This window comes from Artemia sp. Qi Xiang Cuo, chromosome 4, assembly GCF_049724085.1.
Source record: "Artemia sp. Qi Xiang Cuo chromosome 4, ASM4972408v1, whole genome shotgun sequence".
Taxonomy (NCBI): domain Eukaryota; kingdom Metazoa; phylum Arthropoda; class Branchiopoda; order Anostraca; family Artemiidae; genus Artemia; species Artemia sp. Qi Xiang Cuo.
Genome location: NC_142797.1, coordinates 6,426,646 through 6,451,288, shown reverse-complemented (window position 1 = coordinate 6,451,288; position 24,643 = coordinate 6,426,646). Strand labels below are relative to the sequence as shown.

Sequence of the window (24,643 nt, the reverse complement as noted above, 5' to 3'; positions counted from 1 at the left end):
CTATCTCTGTTCTATTAATTAGGTCAGTCCGCACATAAGTTTGATCACGGCAAGAATCAATTGCCATTTCAACTAGCTCCCCGTTCAGTTTTCCGTATATCTTGTGCGACTCTGCAAATGCGTTATTTTTTTCCCTATTATGGGTCATGGCCCAGGCTGTCGTTTTATGTGGTGTATGGTCATATGTATTGGAGTCGTTTCTCACAAAATGCCCCCTGGTACCACAGTTATAGCAAGTTAATCCTCCTTGCGCTGTGGTATAATGCCTACCTTTCTTATACTCTTTGTTTTGAAATATGTCTATCTCCTCAATTTCTTCTCTTATTTCAGTCCACCTATTCACAATTTCCGCCATTTCTTCGCTTGTTTTTGGGTTTTTTTCTTTCAAATATATTTTCAATTCTCTGTGGGTGTTTTCTAAAAATTGTTCCATTACTGTTTTATTTACCATTTCCGTCACTTTTTTTTTAATCGCTTCCGGGTCTACATACGTTCTATAATTTTCTAAATCTAGCCATTTAAAACGCATATCTTTCAATTTGTACCAGAATTATTTATATGTTTTATTGTCTCGTTTTCTTTCGCTTCTAAACATTCTTTGAAAATGCTGGAGGGAGAGTTGGAACTTTTCAAAAATGGCTTGTTTTAGTCTTTCAAAATCTTTTCAGTAGTCCATTGGTAATGCTTTGTATGCGATTTATGCTTTGTAGTTAAGGAGCGGTAGTATTCTTGTCACCCAATTTTCTTTCGGCAATCCGCTTTATTCCCCCGTTTTTTTCAAAATTGTATATGTATAAATGTAAATCTTCATTTTCTTTCATTGGTTGAAGGTTTACTGCCTGCATTATCTCTATTGTAGACGATTTCTGAGGTTCTTGGGAATTTCTCCCTGCAATCATTTCCATTATATATTTTCTTTCCTCTCTGTCTGCCTCCTCCTTTCGCTCTTTTTCTTGTCTATCTTTTTCTCTTTCTTTTCTATCTTCCTCCTCTTTTCGTACTCTGGCTAATCTGTCATTCTCCATGAAATTTAAAATTTGTTGTGTCTTTGAGTGATTTTTATTGAGATCCTGCTGGAAATTGAACTTCTACTACTCCTGCTACTTGGCCTACTCTGAATCTCACTGCCTTTATATTCTCTTAATTCGTTTTCTGAGTCTGCTCGTTGTATAATATTTTCTTCTCCCCGAAACTCCCCTACTTTTTGTACTTCATCTGAAGGGTGAGTTGGTTTTGTTTTACTCGTTCTTTCATGTAATGATTTTTCCTCATGTATTATCGCCACTGTTTCTTTTGTTTGGGTTTCTCTATCCGTGTTTTCTTTTACTCGTAACTCCCCTTCATTTGGCACAGCCTCTGAGGGGTTAGTTCGTTTTGTTTTTTCACATATCCTTCCAAAGTTTTTTTCGTACCCCCTCATTTTACCGCGTATACTTCTTTAGGGAACAGTTTCACGCGAATGAAATATATCTCCGAAAAACGAACTAACAGGGATTGGACGAGAAAATAATCAGAAAAACCGCGCGAATATTCCACTAGTGAATTAGCTGGACTAAACTCAAACAGGGGAACTACCCTGTAAAACAAATCACGTATCCTCCCTGGATACTCATATTCCAAATATAATCTCCTCCTGGGCAGATTACTCAATGGGACAGGTGCCTCCCACCTTCCTTGTCCAATGTCGGCACAAACTGACAAATTCTCCTAATTTGCCGTCCTCAATACTCTTATAACCTTCGTCACTGATGATTATATCTAAGTCCGCAAATTCACTCAAATAATAACCCAACTTTCAACGTTTTCTTATCTGTCCTTAAACCCTGTAATACTTTTCACACAGCCCATTATAGACCTTCATAATTCTATTAGTTGGTTGCGTATTTTTGTCTTTTTAGGTGTTACCACAATAGGCTACTTTCTAGGCCAAATTAACCCGTCTCTTCGAAAACGCAGAATTCTTTTACTACCAGTGTTATTGATAGCTCTTTTTCTTGCTGCCACCACTTATTGGAGGATTAACATACGGGGTAACCACTTTTAAAGGCAAAAATGGCGCAAAGGGTTTGCTATGCCACTTACTGGAGGAGGAGATCCCTCGTCTGCTCAAAATAATGGGATTTCTGCGGTTAATCCAACGGCTCCGTATCTACTAGCGTGATCGGATGGTCCAGTGCCATTTTTAAAAGCCAAGGGTTACCGATAAGATTTCTAACTATCTCTTTAGACTCGACCTAGTCTGAAAAGTTAAAAGAGTACATAGTATAAAAAAGTCTTATAGCATTCAAGACACGCTATACAAGAACTGAAAACGGAACTGACAAAATCCCACTTCCAATTCTTCAACTCGCTGAGCCGCACGTCTGGTAATGGGGGTGGTGGGTGAATATTTACTGCAAATAAAAAGGTTTCCTAATTACTGGTCAACCATCCCCAAACGCGCAATTTATACTTCGTAGTGTATTAACTAACTACTCACTTAAAGAAGGACAGAAAATGGTGCCGCGAAAATTAAAGGAAAAATAATAATTATTACTCGGGGAAGGAAAATAATTAAGGGGCCAAAAGAAAGGAATCTGGGAGGGACATTTATCTGAACAAACTGGGACCAAGGGTTCCAACACCACAACTATTCAATAATTTTCGTTATTTGTTTAGGCTAAGAAACCTTATCCAGTTTATCCACAGACGACGATGTAATCTTCCCTTAAAACGTTTAGTCCTAATAACACCTAGGCCTAAAAACTACACTTATTATAGACTATTAAACCTACTTTTTTTTTATTATTGATTTAAAAACTTGTCAAAGTAAAAAAATAAAAAATTAAAGAGAATATGTAAGCAAAGATTAAAAAAAATATATAGACTTCAGCAAGCAATAAATCCCGATAGTCCAGGGGTGATTAGCATTGATTACATCAGTTTTAAATTTAGCGAGCCTTGTTTCAACAGATGCGAAAGAATCCTTAATACTGTACTTCTATTTCGGTGCGACCGGGGTAGACAACAGGGACTCGGCATATCCGTAGAATAAGCTTCGCGTGGCTTTCTTTTTCAGTATCGCGAAAATTTTTTGAAAGAAACCCAGAGCGACCATTATATAATCGAGAAAGTAAGAAAGGGTTAAAACCATCCTTGTTGGCAAAAGGTGATCCGTATTTGGCGTCGAAAGACAGGATTAAAACTATCAAATTACAGCTGACAGTGTGCTCCTCAATGTGGTTGCAAAAGGGAAGGGGGCACACGCGTGAATCGCGGGATTTAATCATGGTATCGTCATTGTTGACAGTACGGTTAGTGGATAATTTATTTTTCGAGCTGTTCATAGTAAGGAATTCCACTCTTAGATCCATTAAATAAAAGTCCAGTCCACAATGTAGGTCTTTACAAGTTATACATGGCTGTGCTGAAATGTAGATATTTAAATGCATGGAGATATTGTCAACAGCGGCAATTTGATCCAACGAAAAAAACACAACTTTATTGCTAATTGAGTTAAATTTAGCGGATTCGCTAAACTGAGTTAATCCTTAGGCCAAAAGGAGCTTTGCCATCCCCAATCTCCCCCTCCTGACCCCCCCCCCCCCAAAAAAAAATAAACATACAAACACACACATACTATTTTGAAGTTGCCATCTCCAGTTTTTTTCCAAGTTTTATAGTAGATTTTGAACTCTCATATTTCAAAATTATTCTGCAAAGAATACTTATGAAATGGTATTCTTATGAGTGTTTATAATAAATATGTTTATGAGTTTATAATAAATAAGTTTATGAGTGTTTATAATAAATATGAAGAATAATGTTTCCACCTTGATTAGTTTAGCTGCCAATCACTGGAAAGATAGACAGATGGACATATAAACACAGATTTGGTTTTATAGTGTATTAGAAGTAATTAATTGCTAAAAAAAAAAAAAATCAGCCCGAATTACACAGACACTATAGAAGAGGATATTACCTGTTTGTCTGTCCTTTTCAACGCAGTAGCAAGAATCATAAAACTCAGAGAAAACAGTTGAAATATTATAGAGATATTCACAGAGTGGGTGCAAAAGGAGATCCTCTGTTATCTTCTGAATTACGTCATAAAACTTCAAAATTTCCTAAAAAAAATATGAAAAGGCTACTATAACAATGGAGCAAAACTGATCAGGAAATATAGACAAAAGAATAATCGTAAAATAGAAAGGGGCGCATCACTAACTAGTAGGATAATTTTGTGGAAAGATCAGACTTCAATATGAATGATTTTTAAAAATCAAAATTGAGAAACTAATGCTACTGGCACTACAGGGTCGTCGTAGTGTCGAGCAAATTGGTCAACACACTGGCTAAAGGAACATTCAAAATAAAATTTGGCCAACACCAAAATTTAGCTAACGCTCGGCTGTTCTCACACAAAACCGAGTATTCAATTATAGCATGTAACAAACTCGATTGTGATATGATCACACTCGCTACGATATTCGATTATGCAACACTCAAAATGAGATCTTGCCAACACCAAAATTTAGCCAACACTCGGCAATCCTCACACAAAATGGATTTTTCGATTATAGCATGTGACAAACCCGATTATGATATGATCACACTCGCTACGATATTCGATTATGCAACACTCAAAATGAGATCTTGCCAACACCAAAATTTAGCCAACGCTCGGCTGTCCTCACACAAAACCGAGTTTTCGATTATAGCATGTGACAAACTCGATTGTGATATGATCACACTCGCTACAATATTGGATTATGCAACACTCACACTGAGATTTTGCCATCACCAAAATTTAGCTAACGCTCGACTGTCCTCGCACAAAACCGAGCATCGATTATAACATGTAACAAACCCGATTATCATATGATCACACTCGCTACGATATTCGATTATGCAACACACACTGAGATTTTGCCATCACCAAAATTTAGCTAACGCTCGACTGTCCTCACACAAAACCGAGTATCGATTATAGCATGTAACAAATCCGATTATGATATGATCACACTCGCTACGATATTCGATTATGCAACACTCACATTGAGATTTTTCCAACGCCAAAATTCAGCCAACACTCGGCTGTCCTCACACAAAACCGAGTTTTCGATTATAACATGTAACAAACCCGATTATGATAGGATCACACTCGCTACGATATTCGATTATGCAACACTCACATTGAGATTTTTCCAACGCCAAAATTGAGCTTACGCTCGGCTGTCCTCACCCAAAACCAAGTATTCGAATATAGCATGTAACATACCCCATTGTGATATGATCATATTCGCTACGATATTCGATTATGACATGACATTATAAAATTATAGCACTCAATATTTTATTCTGATATTTGTTCAAAGCAATATCTAGTATTCGTAAGTTTGACTTGATTATTCACTTTTATTTCTGTTAGTTTTATATATTCATTTAAGTAACTTTTGTTCTTTTTAAGTTTGACTTATTATTTAACTTTATTTCTGCTCAGTTTCAAACAGATTTGCACTGTTGAACACAAAGATAATCCCAAATGAGGACTAACTGTTAACTATTTCGAAAACTTGAAAAGTAGAGATACTCATTTTTGACCGAGGATAGCCTCGCAGAGCCTGGTCTTAATAAGATTTAGCTGAAGTCCAGAATTAGCTAAGCCGAAAACAAATTAATTAAAATATTTTCAAAGTGAAAAGCCGATCAATTACTGAGCTTCATTATCAATCCTTATCTACACAGAAGAAAAAAAAAATATGAACTATGGGTCCGAAACTACATAGAGTTTATGCATTATTGTTTCCAAACAATCAATCAAGAAGAAGAATTATTCCAAGTATGGCACGTACTCCAAGTAAAGCAAACAAATTTATTCAAACATTTTCAAAGTAAAAAGTCAATCAATTACAGAGCTTCATCATCAATCCTTACCTGTATAGCAGAAACGAAAAAAAATATGAATAATAGATCCGGAATTGCATAGAGATTATGCATTAAAGTCTCCAAACAAACACTCAAGAAGAAGAATTATTTCAAATGTGACACGTTAGATCTACAAGAGCATGCATAAGAGTCTTAACATCAGCTCAAAACAAATCCTCAGATATCTTAGATCGTTCGTACAATCTCCTTTCAAACCAATCGTGAACATTGAAAACCTTAAAAAAACATTTTAACAAATTTGGAAGTCCCCCCACTAAATTTATTCGGTAGATTAATTAATGGAATGATTATTTTTTCTAACTGAGCAAATTAATTTCTTTGAGGTTGAGCTGCAATACGATCAACGAATGATGCCAGGCTTATCTGTGCTGATAAGGAAACCTTTTCAATCATCCAACAGGTTTTTTTTGTCTGAGACGAGTTCAATCGTAAACCGTAAGTTCGTAAATCGTATTTCGTTCAATCGTAACACTCAGGTTGATAAAAAGGCAAAGGTTTTTGAATGATATAAATGCTTATGGATGATTTCTCCTTTGATTTCAACGCCGTACGTGTGCTACAGAAGCGGAAAATTGCAATGGCAAGAAGTTGGTTCATAAAGCTTATATCAGCTCTAATTTGTTCCAAAGCTTCAACAAATATCATAGCAAACATATTTGGAAAAAGAGGAACATAAGTCTGCGAACCAACATTATAATATAGGAAGCTACACTGATGACAGCGGTCAAGTATGGTCCTTATAACACGGACGCTTTGGAAGGCAGGATAGTTATTTAGATGTTTTCCAGAGGAATCGACTACAGTTTTTATTGTCGTACTAGCGATACAAAAGTGGGAAATGGCAATGGCTAGAAGTTGGTTCATAAGGCTTATATCAGCTTCAACATGTTCTCAAGCATCAACAAGTTTCATACCAAACAACAAGAAAACAAATTTGGAAGGAGAAGGTACGAACGAAGATTACAATATTGGAAACTACACTGATGATAGTGGTTAAGTATGGTTCTAAAATGCAGGCGCTTTGGAAGACAGAAAGATTTGCTAAATATTTTCCAGAAGAATTGACAACCGATAGTACAAGTCTGAATGACAGTCCATCAACGATAAGTTTAACGAAAAATGTGGTTCTGTCCCACTTTCTAGGATTATAATCAGACAAAGGTTGAGATGACTAGGATACGTTTTGTGGATGAGCGATGCCAGATTGTAAATGTGGTCCTTTACGGCCATCCCCCTAGGACTAAACGGAAAGCAAGTCATCTCCGAATGGGATGGGAGGAGGTCGTAAGACAGCATTTAAAGAAAATTGGAACTTCTTGGGAGCTAAAATAAATTTAAGGACAATCTTAAATAGATTAGGAAGGAGAAAGAGCGCCCATAGCTGTTTTGGCCTCAGAAGGCTTGGTGCTGCCGTGAGTTGTTAAAAGTAGAAGTAGAGACTTAACAATCACAAAAATTACGCTGGGAATTTGAGCATTGTTAAACAGGACAAATTACGAACTGGGAAATGCAAAATTGGCACTTTAGTCAAGCGTAATTCTGATTTTTTCAACTAGTGTGGCTATAATGTAGCCTGTGCATCTGGACATAACTAAACTGGGCGGTTGGGCGTAACTAAGCTGGGCGTAAGGGCGTAAATAGAAAGATTTAATTAAGCCTCTACCTAATAGAACAATGAAAATGGGGCATATAGATGGCTGGTAGTGAGTGTGTATATAGGGTTTTGTAAAGGGTGATATTTACCCATACAAGTTTACAAACTTCGGGTTTGCTGTTATTTGTTTATTTCTTTTAATAAAACTCCTTTCCTTTTTCTTCTTGAAGCCCAGCCAGTCCAAACATGCATGGTAGTCTAGACATAAAAAGGGTATTTTTAACAAATAAATTTTATCAAATCCGTATTATGAGAATAAGGAGTAAACCGCCATTGTTCTGACGATAAGTAAAATGTAACCTAATACAAAACATGTATTTAATTAACGTTATTAACTATTATTACAAGCATGTAAGAAACTATTACATAGAACTTTTTTCCCTTTCTTTTTTACAAATTTAAATACAACTCATCCAATTACGCACCGGATAGATTGTTGGCGCGGTGGTTGCACATAATTGTCATTTTATAAAAAAAATTTCGACTATATTGTAACCATCCTACGAGGGGTTTTGTTTAAAAAAAGAAGAAAAGGCTAATTGACAATATTGATAACAACTTAAACTACGCAGATGGCGATACTGGGGTTTTATCAAACAGTTCGTGGTAACGAACTGTAAGTAAGGAGCGACCCGGATCAATGGTAACCGAAACTCTAAAAAACAGAATTTTGATACCAATAGATACATCAAAAGAAGCAGATTTTAATTCTAATTTCAAAAATATAAGTGTCATTAAGTTTAATCTTACCCATCAAAAGTTACGCGCCTGAGAAAATTTGGCTGATCTTCAAAAAAAGGGGGATAGACCCCCTAAAAGCTATAGAACCTTAATGAAAATCACACCATCATATTCAGCGTATAAGAGAACCCTACTGTAGAGGTTTCAAGCTCCTATCTAAAAAAATGTGGAATTTTCTATTTTTTGCCGGAGTAAGGATCACGATTGCATTTTCATTTTTTATTTTTTTTTTTTTTTTTTTTTTTTTTTTTTCCAGGGGTGATCGTATCGACCCAGTGGTCCTAGAATATCGCGGGAGAGCTCATTGGAACGGAAATTAAAAGTTCTAGTGCCCTTTTTAAGCGACCAAAAAATGGAGGGAAACTAGGCCCCCTCCCACGCTCATTTTTCCCCAAAGTCATCCGATCAAAATTTTGAGATAGCGATTTTATTCAGCATGGTTGAAAATATGATAAGTATGTCCTTTAGGATGACTTAATCCCCCGAAGTCCCCGGGGGGAGGGCTGAAAGTTATGAACTTTACCCAATGTTTACATATAGTATTGGTTATTTGGAAGTATACAGACGTTTTCAGGGGGGATTTTTTCTGATAGTAGGGGGTGGGTGGGACGAGGGTTATTTGGGAAGATCTTTCCGTGAAGGAAGTTTTCATGGGGGAAGGGACATTGCTATCAAGGGGGCACCGGATTTCCCAGCATTATTTAAAAAAAAGATCAGAAATTAAAGATAAAAAAAAAAGTTTTCCAACTGAAAATAAGGAGTAACATCAAAACTTAAAACGAAAAGAAAATATTACGTGTAATTGGGTTCACCCTCTAGTCAATACCTCACTCTTTAAGCCAAAGATTTTTTAGTACTTTCATAAGAGCTATTTATTCTAAATAATGGCCTTTGTGATTAAGGGGTCATTTTTAAAGAATTGGAACAAAATTCGAACTTCAGTTTAATTTAAGTGCCCCAAAAAATGGAGGGCAACTAGGCTTCCTCCCAAGTTCTTTTTTTTCCCACAGTCGCCTGATAAGAATTTTGAGATAGCCATTTTGTTCAGCATGGTTGAAAATATGATAATTATGTCCTTTAGGATTATTTAGTCCCCCGAAGTCCCCGTGGGGAGGGATGAAAGTTATGAACTTTACCCAATGTTTACATATAGTATTGGTTATTAGGAAGTATACAGACGTTTTCAGGGGGGATTTTTTCTGGTAGTAGGGGGTGGGTGGGTCGAGGGTTATTTGGGAAGATCTTTCCATGAAGGAAGTTTTCATGGGGGAACTTTACCCAATGTTTACATTGATATGATAAGTATGTCCTTTAGGATGACTTAATCCCCCGAAGTCCCCGGGGGTAGGGCTGAAATTTATGAACTTTACCCAATGTTAACATATAGTATTGGTTATTGGGACCCGGCTCAATGGTAACCGAAACTCTAGAAAACGGTATTTTGACACAAATAGATAAATCAAAAGAATCGGATTTTAATGCTGATTTCAAATATATAAGTTTCATCAAGTTTAATTTTACCTATCAAAAGTTACGCGCCTGAGAAAATTTGGCTGATTTTCGAAAAAAGGAGGAAAGACCCCCTAAAAGTTATAGAACCTAAATGAAAATCACACCATCTTATTCAGCGTATCAGAGAACCCTACTGTAGAGGTTTCAAGCTCCTATCTACAAAATTGTGGAATTTTGCATTTTTTGCCAGAAGAAAGATCACGGATGCGTGTTTATTTATTTATTTTTTTTCCCCAGGGGTGATCATATCGACCCACTGGTCCTAGAATATCGTGGGAGGGCTCATTGGAATAGAAATTAAAAGGTTCTAGTGCCCTTTTTAAGTGACCAAAAAAATGGAGGGCAACTAGGCCCCCTCCCACGGTCATTGTTTTCCCAAAGTCACCTGATCAAAATTTTGAGATGGCCATTTTGTTACGCATGTTCGAAAATATTATAAGTAAGTCTTTTAGGATGACTTAATACCCCGAAGTTTCCGGGAGGAGGGCTGAGAGTTATGAACTTTACCCAATGTTAACATATAGTATTGGTTATTGGGAAGTATACAGTACAGACGTTTTCAGGGGAGATTTTTCCTGGTAGTGGGGGGAGGGGGGAGGGGGGTCGGGCAAGGAACGTACGCAGGGGGGGGGCCTCCACCCCCCCCCGGAAATATCACGATTTTTTTTCATTTTCCCATAATTTTCTGATTTTTCTCAAAGAATAATGGGTTTGAAGGATTTGGCCCCCCCGAAACAAATTCCTGCGTACGTGCCTGGGGTCGGGGGTTATGTAGGAGGATCTTTCCATGAAGGAAGTTTTCATGAGGGAAGGGACATTGCTATGAAGGGGACGCCGGACTTCCCAGCATTATTTAAAAAAAGATCAGAAATTAAATCTAAAAAAACAAGTTTTTCAACTGCAACAGCAGAAACATCAAAGCTTTAAACGAATATAAATTATTACATATATGATTGGGTTCACCCCCTAGTCAATACCTCACACTCTAAGCCAGAGAATTTTATAGTACTTTCATAAGATCTATTTATTCTAATTAACGGCCTTTGTTATTAAGCGGTTAGTTTTAAAGAATTGGAACAAAATTAGAACTTTCTCTTAAAGAGCAAGGTATTGACTAGGGGGCGAACCCCCTAATATATGTATTAAAAATATATGAATATAGAAGTTCGTTACGTAATTTAATTCGTAATTTACGTTTATTTATTACTAATAAAAATGTTCGTAAATAAAATGAAACAAGTTTCGAGAAAGCCATTTAACCAAATAAAAGTAAATTAATATGAAAATTTTGTTTTAATTATTCATCTACTGTTAACCAAGATCAAAATCTGCATTTATTCAAATACATTAAGAAATTAAAGAAAAAAAACAAGTTTTTACAACTGAAAGTAAGGAGCGACATTAAAACTTAAAACGAACAGAAGTTATCCCGTATATGAAAGGGGCTATCCCCTCCTCAACGCCTTGCTCTTTACGCTAAAGTTTGACTTTCTCACAACTCTAATTTTTTTTAAACAATAAAAAACTTTAGCGTAAAGAGCGAGGCGTTGAGGAGGGGACAGCCCCTTTCATATACGGAATAATTTCTGTTCGTTTTAAGTTTTAATGTCGCTCCTTACTTCCAGTTAAAAAAAACTTCTTTTTTTTATTTAATCACTCCTAAGAGATAAGGCCAGGTTACTTATGATGTTTTCATACGGTTTCAAGGGCCTCCTCATAAGTGATAAGCAACGGAATTAACTTGATCATTTCCTTGACAGTACAGCCAAGTGTTTACGATCGGTTCCTTAATGAGCTTTAAAACCTGAACCGTGAGCGTTCCACTTCAAGGTCAACTCTTACCGACTTGTATTCTTCAAATTGTTTAGAAAATTCAACGAACACAAAAGACGCATATTATCATATGAAACAAACACATAGACAAAAATTGATATTCTAAAAAATCGTCCCATTTTATGGTCAGATATCCGTTTTTTTTTGTATTGTGGTGTCCCTTTCCCAAAATTCTACCTGGAATAAGTCCCCGATTTTCCTCGGAGTTCCTTCTCTCACCAGGTTCACACAGCTGCATTTTCAGGCAATTTTGCCTTTTTCGACAGGCTGTATCCATTTTAGCATTCATAAATCATATTCATAAATCAAATTCATAAATCAAATTCATAAATCAAATTCATAAATCATATTCATAAATCAAATTCATAAATCATATTCATAAATCAAATTCAAAAATAATAATTGTTTATCGGCTGTGTTAAAATATCTACCTAAGCGGTTTAAATTTCCCATAAAACTACCATTACTAGTATTTAGAAAGAAATTGACATGAACTTTAATTTAGCATTAACAATAAGTATTTTTAAACATTAATTTAACATTGGTTGATATTAGTTCAACATGAACACTAAAATTAACGATAATTTATTTATTGAAACGATATCCTAGTATCTAACTTAAAAAATTAGAATTCACACACACTGACAAACAAAAAAAAAGAAGAAAAAAAAAGACTACATACCTTAGCCAATTTGATTTCTTGTGGCTCTATTTTCATACCCTCATTTTTAGCATAGTTGAGCAATTGATTTGGCTCAACATTGGCAAGTCTAGCAATACTTCGAATTCGAGTGTACATGTACAACATGTAAACAGCGGTGTTACCCTTATCTTCAAGCATCTGAAATAATCAAAAGTGTATTAGACAAAAACTTGTCATTTCGAACTTCCTTAGAATACAATGGATAGTAAAAATGAAACTTGATTGTTCTAATTGGTTAAGTTGAAGCTTACAAAACTATACACATTACTAATAGCATAAATCATAAACCGTCTAGTTTACGCCGTACACCAGCAAAAAGGACAGTAAAAATGAAACGAAAATGAAATCAATCTGTTGGTTAAAAAGACTTCTATATGCAATTATACAGTTTTTGATAGTAGCCATAAACAAACCATTAACCGTATGGTTAACGCCATATACCATAAAGTACCAAGGACAGTAAAAATAAAATCTGTTGGTTAAAAATACTTCTATATGCAATTATGCATTTTTCTGGAATAGCTGGCGTCGAATTATGACAAAAAAAACGTGGGCCATAAATCATCAAAAAGCTGAAAAATATGGTACCCAATAGGTTGAGAAGGTGTAACTTTGCTTTGAAGGTGGAGTTATCTGTGGGAATTCACATATTGTCAACGTTTGAATTTTTTTGAACGAAAAGCATTGCCAAATAACTAATTAGTTTCGCTTATTTACTTCATGGTTCAATGCGGCAACACTGAGTAAAATGTGGTATTGATCAAAAGATTTGATAATTTTGAAACAACCAAAAGTAAAATCTTAAAAAATTAGAGATTTCAGGAATGAATATACTTACGATGGGTCCAATGAAAAAAACTGTATCAGTATTAAAAGTAATAGCACTAGTATTAGTAGCAGAAGTAGTATTAACGTATTGCCTTTAAGTCAGTTGAACATACCTCTCATCAAGTTCTGCAAGTTTCAACTTAATACAAATGGCCGTTGCTATGACCTTGCTGATGTGCCCTTTTAATAACCTTTATACTCCTTTACTTCTTGAAATTTTTATTTTAATGCTCTTAGTCATACAAGTAGTTGTTATAGAAGTAGTAGTAGTAAATGTACCAGTGTTAGTGGCAGTAATATTTGTAGTACCGTCTGCATATTACCTTTTGGTCAATTGATCTTCCCCTTTAAGCATTCTCTGACAGTTCCAACTTAATATCCAAATCCATTGTTGAGATACGCTCTTTTGATAATGTGCATGCACATACTGTCTTTTGATTTAGTTTAATTTTCCCCTCAATATTTAAATATAGTAGCGTGGTAGTAATAGTGGTAACAGTAGTAGTGGTGGTAGTTGTAGCAGTAGTAGTAGCATGCAAATATTATCTTTGTGGTCAATTGGTCATCCTTCGTGTCATTTCCTGACAGTTCCAAACTAAAACACTAAGTCATTCCTGAGTTAAGCCCTTTTGAGAACCTGTATACACATAACGTGCTATGATTTAGTTCAACACTCCATTCAACATTCTCTGAAAGGCTCACCTGAATGTCCCTTGTCTTTTTGGAAAGTAATAATAATATTTATGAAAAGTCAAAAACATATGCAATGTGAAAAAAATGAACGAATTGCCCAACTTAGAGCCCTTGCCCTGAGGGTTATGGGGGTTGACATCTTCAAAAGCATAACTTCAGGACCTTTTGACAATGCCGCAGAAAAATTGGTGTCTCAAAATTTTGATTGGATGTATTTTCCAGGAAATTATGAACGCTGGGGGGAGGGGGGCTTGTTGCCATTAAATCACTTTTGGCTCCTGAAAAGGGCACTATAGCTTCAAATTTCTAATCAAATGTCCCATTCGAAGTTTATATAAACACCCATTTCATAAGAACCTTATATGACTCCTCGGCATAATTTACAACCTTTGCCTCAGGGATCTAGGATTTTTATATGTCATTTGGATTATTTTGAACAAGATGGTCATCTCACAATTTTGATCAAATGCGTTTGGAAAAAGAGGGTGTCAGAGGGGGGGGGGGGTTATTGCCCTCCATCACTTTTGACTCTTAATATACAACCAACCTTTCATGAAAGCCTTATGTTCCCGCGGGTTCCCAAGTTCTGAGGGGTTGTTTAAACCACAAAGGCCTTCTCAAAATAAAATAGCTTTCTCAAAATTTCCATCGGATGCATTTTGGGAAAATAGAAAGTGAGGGGGGGGGGAGCTAGGTGTTTCACGATCACGTTGACTCATAAAAAAGCAACCAGAACTCCGAATTTCCAATCCGATGAGTCCCCTCCAAAGTTTATACAACCACCCTTTCTATAAAAACCTTGTATGTCCCCAGGGCATAGCTTACAGCCCTTGCCCTGACGGCTGTGGGGAGTTGTCATCCTCAAAGACATAATTGCTGGACCTTTCAACTTCGTTGAACAAAATGGCTATCTCAAAATTTTGATGGCACGTGTTGGCAAAACTGAGGCGCGGGGGGGGGGGGGTGGTCACCCTTCGTTAACTTGAAAAACTCGATGAGTTATCATTGAAGATAGAGTTACCCAAAAGGAATTTTACAGGGTAGTGGTGTATTTCACGTCGGAGGAATTGTCCACGGAGGAGTTTTCCGTGAGGGGAGAGAATTCCGAATTTCCAATCCAATGAGTGCCCTCCAAAGTTTATACTACCACCCTTTCTATAAAAACCTTGTATGTCCCCAGGGCATAGCTTACAGCCCTTGTCCTGACGGCTGTGGGGAGTTGTCATCCTCAAAGACATAATTGCTGGACCTTTCAACTACGTTGAATAAAATGGCCATCTCAAAATTTTGATGGGATGGGTTTGCGGAAATGATGAGCGGGGGGGTGGGGGTCACCCTCCATTAACTTGGAAAACTCAATGAGTTTTCATTGAGGATAGAATTACCCGGAAGGAATTTTACAGGGTGTTGATGTATTTTACGTGGGAGGAACTGTCCACGGAGGAGTTTCCCGTGAGGGGAGGGAATTTATGAAAGGTGAGCCAGACATAGCGGCATTATTTGAAAAAGGATCAGAAATAAATAAAAAACATTAAGTTTTTTTAACCGAAAGTATAGAGTAACATTAAAACTCAAAACGAACATAAATAATTCCGTATATGAAGGAGTTTCTCTCTCCTCAATACATTGCTCTTCCAAAACACTAGAAACGTGCATATTTTTAAGTGATTAATTTGAAATACTTTTTCCACAAAACAGATTTTTTTCAAAGAAAAGTAAAGAGCTCCATTGAACTAAAAATGCGCAGAAATAAATTTAAATAAACTTCCAAGCGTAAACCTACCATATATCACAATCAATAAATAAATGAAACCCGGAACGAACAAAAATTACAAAAAATAACCGAGTCAAACTCAAAACAAGCAAAACTTAACATGAGTAGGGCTGACAAGCCCCATGCCTTTTCTAGACCAGACCACAATTTGCACTTTACTGAAAACAAAATACGTTTCAATGGTTTTCCTTTTTACTTTGATAAATAAAAAATTATCAAACTTTAAAGGAATAAATATCAGTAGCCTATATGTGTATTAAAATGACAATGTTCGGTCATTTCTTTTAGACAACCTGTGTGGGCATAGTTTGCTTCAATTTAGTTCCATACAGTTTCAATACATTCCAAAGATTTCAACTTAGTGCCCTTAGTTTTAATAGCAGCAGTTTTGTAGTAGAAGCAGTAGAATTAATAGTAGTAGCTAGTAGTCTTAGCTTTAGTGGAAGTAGTAGTAGTAGAAATAGTAATAATAGTAGTAGTAGTATGAGTAGAAGCAGTAGCATTAGGATGCAAATATTTCCTTGTGGTTTGTTCAAGATCCCTCCACAACAAGCCCTGTTATTTTTAACTTGACAAATCAAATTGTTGCTAAGATATTGCTGTTACACACCCTTCTGACAACCTGCAAACAGATGGTGTGTTTTGATTCTGTTCATCTCCCCCCTCAAATGCCTTGAAACTTCCACATTCATACCATTAGGCATAATTGTAATAGTAGCCACAGTAGTAGCATTGGCTTTACGAGTAGTAGTATTAATAATAATAATATTATTAAATAGCGGTAGAACTACTAGCAGCAATAGTATTAACATATTGCCTTTTTGGTCAATTGAACATCCCTCTCACCAAGTCCTAAAAGTTTCAACTTAATACAATTAGCCATTGATATGGCATTTCAGATATGTCCTTTTGATAACTTGTATGTTCGTATGCTTCTTAAAATTTTCACCTCAATGCTCTTAGCCTTACAAATAGTTCCAATAGAAGTAGCAGTTGAAGTAGTAGTAGTAGCAGTAAAATTAGTAATAAATATAGCAGTGATAGTAGTGTTAGTAGTAGCGTTCGCGTTCATATATTGTTTTTAGGTCAGATGATCTTCCCTTTAAGCACTCTCTGAAAGTTCCACATTAATACCCAAGTCAATTCTTGAGATACACTCTTTTGTCAATGTATGTGCACATAGCGTCTTTTGATTTAGTTAAAAATTTCCCTCAATATTGTAAATATAGTAGGGTGGTAGTAATGGTAGTAGTGGTAGCAGTAGTAGTGGTTGTAGCAGAAGTAGTGGTGGTAGTTGTAGTAGTAGTAGTAGCATCAAAATATTGCCTTTTTGATCATCTCCCTTATCATTTCCTGAAAATTTCAAATTAATATGCTCAGTCACTCTTGAGTTACACCCTTTTGACGATCCGTATAAACATAACGCGTTTTGATTTAGTTCAACACTCTCCTCAACATTCTCTGAAAGGTTCACCTGAATGCCCTTCGTCTTTTTAGAAAGTAAAGTACAAAATAGTATTTTGTACTTTACTTTAAAGGTATGTATTTTGAAAATACATACCTTTCTCAATAATATATACTATATGTAAACAATGAACGAATTACCCAGATTTGAGGACTGTGGGTTGGTTGCACATCCCCAAAAACATAAGTACTGGATCTTATAAAATAATGAATAAAGAAAAAAAATAAATAATATATTGTGCCCATATTGCTCTTTACTTAGGCAGCGCTATTGCACTGCCTATGATAATCTTAAAAACTTGAACAAATGATACTATTATTATCTTTGAGACAACTTATCCCCTAAACTTTTCTTTCTTTAAGCTTTAAGTGTAAAAAAAAACAGCTGATTTTTGAACGAAAACAGCTATTTTTATCGAAAAACAGAATAGAAACAGACACAAGTCTTCTGTTTTTGATTGACCTGTTCTTTTTCTGTTCTGTTTCATTCAAGCCCTGTTTATTTTTTTCTGTTTCTTCCAAAAAACAGAACAGTGCCTATGCTCATATTCAACACTCCCCTTAACGAGAGTTAAACAAGGTTGCCCCCTTTTACAGTCCTGTGCAACTACATTGTTGACTGAATAATAGTGACTTTGCTTTGTGCTTATAAATGGTTCACAGTCGAGCAGAAGTTTCGCCTGTAGGGCGTCGAAGTGCGTGGCCAAAAAGACCACAGACGTCTTAACTTGCCTTTCAATACCGGTGAGTGGTCTTTACCTCTATTTCGAATAGCGTCGTTGCTCCTATGACACACGTCAACAAGAAGTGGCACTTATTAATCGAATTAATTGAAAGAACTTTTTCCACAAAATAAGTTTTTAAAGAAAAGTAAAGAACCCCATTAAACCAAAAATGAGCAAAACTAAAATCAAATAATCTACCAAGCGTAAAACTACCACAAATCAGCATTGATAAGTATATGAAACCCAAAACGAACAGAAATTACAATAAATAGCCGAGTCAAACTCAAAACAAGCAGAAATTAACATGAATAGGGCTCAAAACACTATGCCATCCCAAGCCCAGAACATGATTTACACTTTACTAATAGAACTAGTAAATGTTGCAGTAGCATTATTATTAGTAGTAGTGTGCACATATTGCCTTTTGGTCAATTGATCTTCCCCTTTAAGTATTCTTCGAAAGTTTCAACTTAATAGCCAAATCAATTCTTGACATACGAATTTTTGACAATCTGCATGCGCATAGTGTGTTTTGATTTAGTTCGAATCCCCCCTCAATATTCTTTCAAATTTTCACCTTTATACGTGTAGCCTTAATTGTACTAGTATCATAGCAATACTGGTAGTAGTAGCAATAATGGTGTATAATTATTAGTAGCAACAGTAGCAGGAACAGTATTAATAGCAGTAGTAACAGGTACATTTTGCCTTTTGTTCAACTGAACATCCCACTCATGATGCCCCTACAAGTTTCCTCTTGATATGATAAGCCGTCCCAAAACTATTGCTGATATGCCCTTATCAGCAATCTATATACACATAGTATGTTTTAAATTTAGTTAGTGTTTCCCCTCAACGTTTCCTCAGAATTTTTTTTTCTTCAAAATCATCAGCCTTAGTAGTACTCGCTACAGAAGTAGTAATTTTAGTGATAGTAGTGGTAGTAGTAATAATACTTGTGGTAGCAGTAGAAGGAGCAGTAGTTGTAGTAGAAGAAACGTGTTTCTCTCAAATCATTTTGACTCTTAAAAAAGGCACTTTAACTTCCAGTTTAAAATCAAATGAGACCCATCCGAATTCAATACGACCACACATACCATAAAAACCTTATATACCCCCAGGAAATACCTTAAAGCCCTTTCACCAGGAAAGAAATTCCTTGAAATTCTGATTTCCACCAAATGAGCCACCTCTAAAGTTTATACAACTATCCCTTACATAAGAGCCTTTGACATATGATCTTTGGACTACTTTGAATAAAAGGACTGTCTCAAAATATCTATTAGATGCATCTCGGGAAAACACGACGTGTTTGTGTGTGGGGGGGGGGGGGGGTGTAGCTGCGCTCTGAACACTTCGACTTTTAAAAAGGACATTAGAACTTACCAATCCAATGAGTCCCCTCCAAACCATGTATAATCACCCTTTTTACAAGAACCTTATGTCCCGCCAGGGCATAACTTACAACCCTTACCCTGAGATCTGTAGGGGAGAGGGGTGTCTTTCTCACAGAAATAATATCCGAACCACGGAGAAGGAGGCTGTTTGCTTTCAAATTACTTTTTACTTTTAAAAAGGGTACTACAACTTCCATTTTCAATTCAAATGAGTCCCATCTGTAGTTTTTATGACAATCCATTCCATAAAAACCTTATATTTCCCCAGGGCATGACTTACCCCCCTATCCTCAGGGTACTGTGGGGTTCTGTCAACCCTAGAGGCATTGTTATATGTTCTTTGGACTATTTTGAGCAAAATTACCATCTCAGAATTTTATTCCTCAATCACTTAGGACTCTTAAAAGGGAACTATAACTTCCAATTTTCAACCAAATGAGCCTCCTTTAAAGTTTATACAACCACCCCTTCCATAAAAACCTTATATGGCCCCGGGGCATAACTTACAACCCTTACCGCCAGGCTCTTTGGGTTAGTTTCAACCCCAAAAGCCATGCTATATCATAATTAGACTGTTTTGAATAAAATGGCTATCTTAACCTTTTTAATAGATACATTTCAAGACAATACGACGTGTGTGTGTGAGGGGGAGGGGTAGCTACCCTCCGATCACTTTGACTCTTAAAAAGGGCACTAGAGCTTTTGATTACTAATCCAATGAGCCCCCTTCGAAGTTTATCTGGCTACGCTTCCTATAAAAACAATATATGCCCTGGGGCATAATTACAACCTTTGCCCTGAGGGCTGGAGGGGCTTTGTCATACTCAGACATAATTTCCGGACCTTTCAACTACGTTGAACAAAATGGTTATCTCAAATTTTGATAGGAAGTGTTTGGGGAAAAGATGGGCGTGGGGGGGCATTTGCCCTCCAATCGCTTTCGACTAAGAAAATGGTTCTAGTCCTCTCAATTGCCAATCGAATAAACCCTTTTTGAAGTTTCTACGACAACATTAAAAAAAAAACGTATATGCCCTAAGGGCAAAACTTACAACCCTTGTCCTGAAGGCTGTGGGGAGGGGGGTGTCATCCTCAAATACGTAATTTCTGAACCTTTCAACTACGTTGAACAAAATAGCTATATTAAAATTTTGATCAGAAGTGTTTGGGGAAATGATGGGTGTGGGGGGGGGGGAGCATTTGCTCTCTGTTCACTTTCGACTATTAAAAATGGCACTAGCCCACTCAATTTATAATCGAATGAGCCCTTCTTGAACTTTCTACGACAATACTTTCTATAATAAAAAAACTAATAGACCCCAGGGCATAACTTACAACCTTTGCTTTGAGGGCTGTGGGGGAGTTGTCATCCTCAAAGACATAATATCCTGACCTTTCAACTACGTTTCAACGACGTTGGATATCTTCAAATTTTGATTGGATGTGTTTAGGGAATAGGTGGGCGGGGGAGGGGGGCTAGTTGCCCTCCAGTCGCTTTAGACTATTAAAAAGGGCAATAGCCCTTTCAATTTCCAATCGAACAAGCCCTGTATGAAGTTTCTACGACAACTCCTTCGATACGAAGTGCCCTGGTCTAAGAAAAACAAAACAAAAAAAAAACACAAAAAAAAAACAACACATTGTGCCAACATTGTTCTTTACTAAGGCAGCGCTTATGCGCTGCCTATGATAAGCCATTTTTGTAAATAGAAATTGAAACTCTAAAATGATTACACAGCATAAACACTAAAAGAATCCACTTCCAAGCTGATCACATCTCAAACTTCTTTGCGAACTTGATAAAAATCCCACCAACGAATTTAATATGTCAGAAAACCATGGAGCTAAAAGTTACAAACAAAATCGCACCATAACAAAACATCGATTTTGACCTGTTGTGCCATTTCTGACAATTTTGACCTAAATAGACCCAAAATGCTACCGGAAAAAAATTATGTAACCTTTAATCGGGGTGTGAGGGGGCAGTAGCCTAATATATACTTAAAAAAAACCTATTTTCTCGTGTGACGAAAATGCACCTAAATGAGACCTTATTTTCACAGAATCGTTAAGCGTAATCCGAATCCTTACTGCACGCATCATGTGAAAAGTTTTCCCGAATCAGAGGCAAAAGCACTAATGATGTCAGACAAAATTCTTCCAAGAATGGAAGCATGCGGAGTTATCAATGATTGTGGCAAGAAGTGGCAAGAGGCAACTAGCCCCCCTCTTCCGCCCACCATTTCCCTAAACACATCCAATCAAAACCCATCAATCTTGAAGCTGAAGTGTTACTCTCTCCTCTCTGTTAGCAGATATGAATCAACCATCGTTGCCTTGTGCTTATTGGCCTTGTGCTATTATGCTATGTGCTTATTTATTCTATTGCCTTGTGCTTATTAGAGGCTTCCTTTTTGTTAAAAGATAGACAAACAACAACAAGCGATTAAAGTACTTTTATGACCACGCACAAATGAAGCTCACTTAATTTTAAGACATCTAGTGATCTATGTAAAAATTTGGAAATTTTGTTTTGAGATCAAGGGCAACAGGGAGGTAAACGATGAGACACATTTTTCCAGCTGTCTCAGTGAAGGAATATTCCTGAAGGTCACTATTTATTCAAAACCTAGGAAACTATCCAGGCTTTTGCCCCAAATTTCAGTTGCATTAGAATATTCTATCACCTTTCCAGTGTCTTTTGCGACCCAGCCATGAAGGAGGTGAGAATAAATAGAAGTGGCAAGGGGCTTTGAAGCTTGTTTTTCCAAAAATGTCCATATTGTACCCAAATTGAGCACGATATATACATTCTTAATCTTCGGGGATGAGAGGTGAGAGAATCGCCGACTGGCCAACGGCTGCATATAAATTTTTAGTTTACTTGTGCTAAACAGTCGAAATTTTTGTTGAAAAAAATGTCAATAGCTTTAGGAAGCACTTGATGACGTATATCAAGAACATTACCTTGTCAACTGAAAAAATATAATCTCCCTTCCTATTGTTTGACAAATCCACGTATTTAATGCAACCATAGGCAACAGACGTCTTGGCTTCTTCTAATTCTTGAGGAGACAAATCATTGTTACACTTCTTCTCAAAAAGCTTAGCAGAGCGTTCTATGCCTAAATGAAGGCAAATTATATACACAAGTTACAGGATGAAAGATTGTTTTAATAAATTAATTTTACTACTGTTTGAGAAGCAATTTCTCATTATTAAAAAAAAAAAAAAAACGAAACTAAACTAAAAAATAAGGAAACAAAAAGAACAGAAAAAAAAAAAGCCAAAGACAATAATTTTTAGACAATACTGCCTACTGTTTACAATTAAATGAAGTCCCAATTGAAGTCACAATTAAAATAAAGCTCAAACATAATAATGGGTATAATTTTAATTAAAACACCTAAAAATCAAAAAGAAAATGTATATGTATTAAAAAAGACCAAGTACTTTGCCCGCACATCGGGAACGGAAGAGAGAGAGAGAGAGGGAGAGAGAGAGAGAGAGAGAGAGAGAGAGAGAAGGGGAGCGAGAGAGAGAGAGAGAGAAAAAGAACAACAACACTAGATTTAAACTTTTTTAATACAACTAGGCCTACATTTGAAAAAATGAATGATTTTTTTCGTTTATTACTGTGACGGAAGAGCGTTGATTTCTCACATTGGCATTTATTCAAAAGTTTATTTCATAATTTTGACCTTTAGTAAGTAAGTTCAATTTTACTCGACTTTACAATTTTTCTTATCAAGCAAGTTCATCACAAAAAACAACCCTAAAAATAAATATTCCCACCAGAGAATGACATACAAACTTGCAACATTGACCCCCAATTAATCTTTCATAAAAGCCAATATGACCAAGTCCATAATAAAATGCACTTAAGATTATTCTTCATGCTTAAACACCAACTACCAGCACATTGAAGACATCATCATTGAAAACGCCAAAAATCGTTGGCAACTCCAACACCAAAAACACCACTGAACATCATTCTTTATGCATAAACACCAACTACCAACATTGAAAACACCACTGAAGATTATTCTTCATGCTTAAACACCAACTAACAACACACTGAATACACTAAAAACAATTGTTTTTTTTCAATGTTTCAAACACCAGAAAATGATACAACTTAATCTAGAGAATATTAACAAATAAAAAAATTATCGAAAATTCAAACTTAATATTGTAAAAATTTCTCACCGGATGATTGTTGTATTAAACCAAGTGATACATTAAAACTAGCAATGGATCTTTTCACTGAAATTTCTCAGCAGTTTGTTTAATAGACAAATTAATTATTCAATTGATTGAACAAACAATTAATTAATTTGTTCAATTATTTAAACAATTAATTCAAATGATATCGACAGATGAAGTTTTGGTTATCAAAGTACGACATATATTACCTGGCAATTATAACAAAATTTGTAGCAAAATTTAGCAGGTGTAACCACTACCACTCAGACCGTTTCAAGTAGTAATTTTACTAACCTCTGACGTCAAATGGGTTGCGTGAAACGCTAAGGATAAGTAAACGGGCTTGTCGGATAAGTTATCTTGGAATGCTCAATTGCACAGCTTGCTCCACAAAGTGCCGCAAAAAGTACCCCTTTTACTCCACAAAAAGCGCCGCAAAACAGCAGCTTTGTTCTGAATATCAATTTATATAATCAATTTATAATATCAATTAAATATAGTAGATTTTGAAAGTCATTAATATAATGAGCTTAGATCAGTTTTACTCGTTTAATTTAAATTTATTTTTTAATAATTTTAAAAATAAATTTAGCAGCAGAGCACATTTCTTACAATGGTCGTACTCTTGACAGACAATAACATTACATTAAACTCAGACAATACATTAAATTTAAAAGTAAATAATACAATAAGCTTAGTTCAGCTACACTCTTTTGATATGGACTGAGAAAAGAAAATAACAAACTATTTGAAAATAAAATACAAAATTAATTTAACGGATGGGCATGTTACGGGGATTAGATTTTAAAACTCATTAATAGAATAAGTTTACTCCAGTTACAGCTAGTCTCAATAAACACTGAACGAAAAAGAAGACAATAATTTATTTTTAAACAGTTTCTAAATCAATTTAATAGCTTAAAGGGATTCGATACCTTAAAACCATTTAGCGAGCATCAGGCGTCGGCTGATCGTCTCAAAGACAAAGGGTCCATTAGAGAATCTCCCAGGGGACTAAGCACCATAGCGAGCTATTGTTAATCTGTGATTTGACTTTAATGTCAAATCTAAAAGAGACGAGCTATTGCTGATCTGTGATTTGACTTCAGACTCCTGAAGCTGCCAAATGGCTCAGATAATACTCTATTAGAGCTGAATTTTAGCGTTTCCGAGCAGGTATGCTAG

The 24,643-nt window shown here is 35.9% G+C and overlaps 1 protein-coding gene across 1 annotated transcript in view; it reads right to left on the bottom strand.

Annotated features, from left to right (window-relative positions):
• LOC148952721 (arginine--tRNA ligase, cytoplasmic-like) overlaps positions 1 to 24,643 on the bottom strand; it is an 88,905-nt gene that overhangs the window by 4,917 nt on the left and 59,345 nt on the right. The window contains 3 exon segments of the mRNA XM_089088054.1: positions 3,962 to 4,106; positions 12,351 to 12,509; positions 22,220 to 22,377. Of these exon segments, the coding sequence (XP_088944180.1) occupies positions 3,962 to 4,106; positions 12,351 to 12,509; positions 22,220 to 22,377 (462 nt within the window).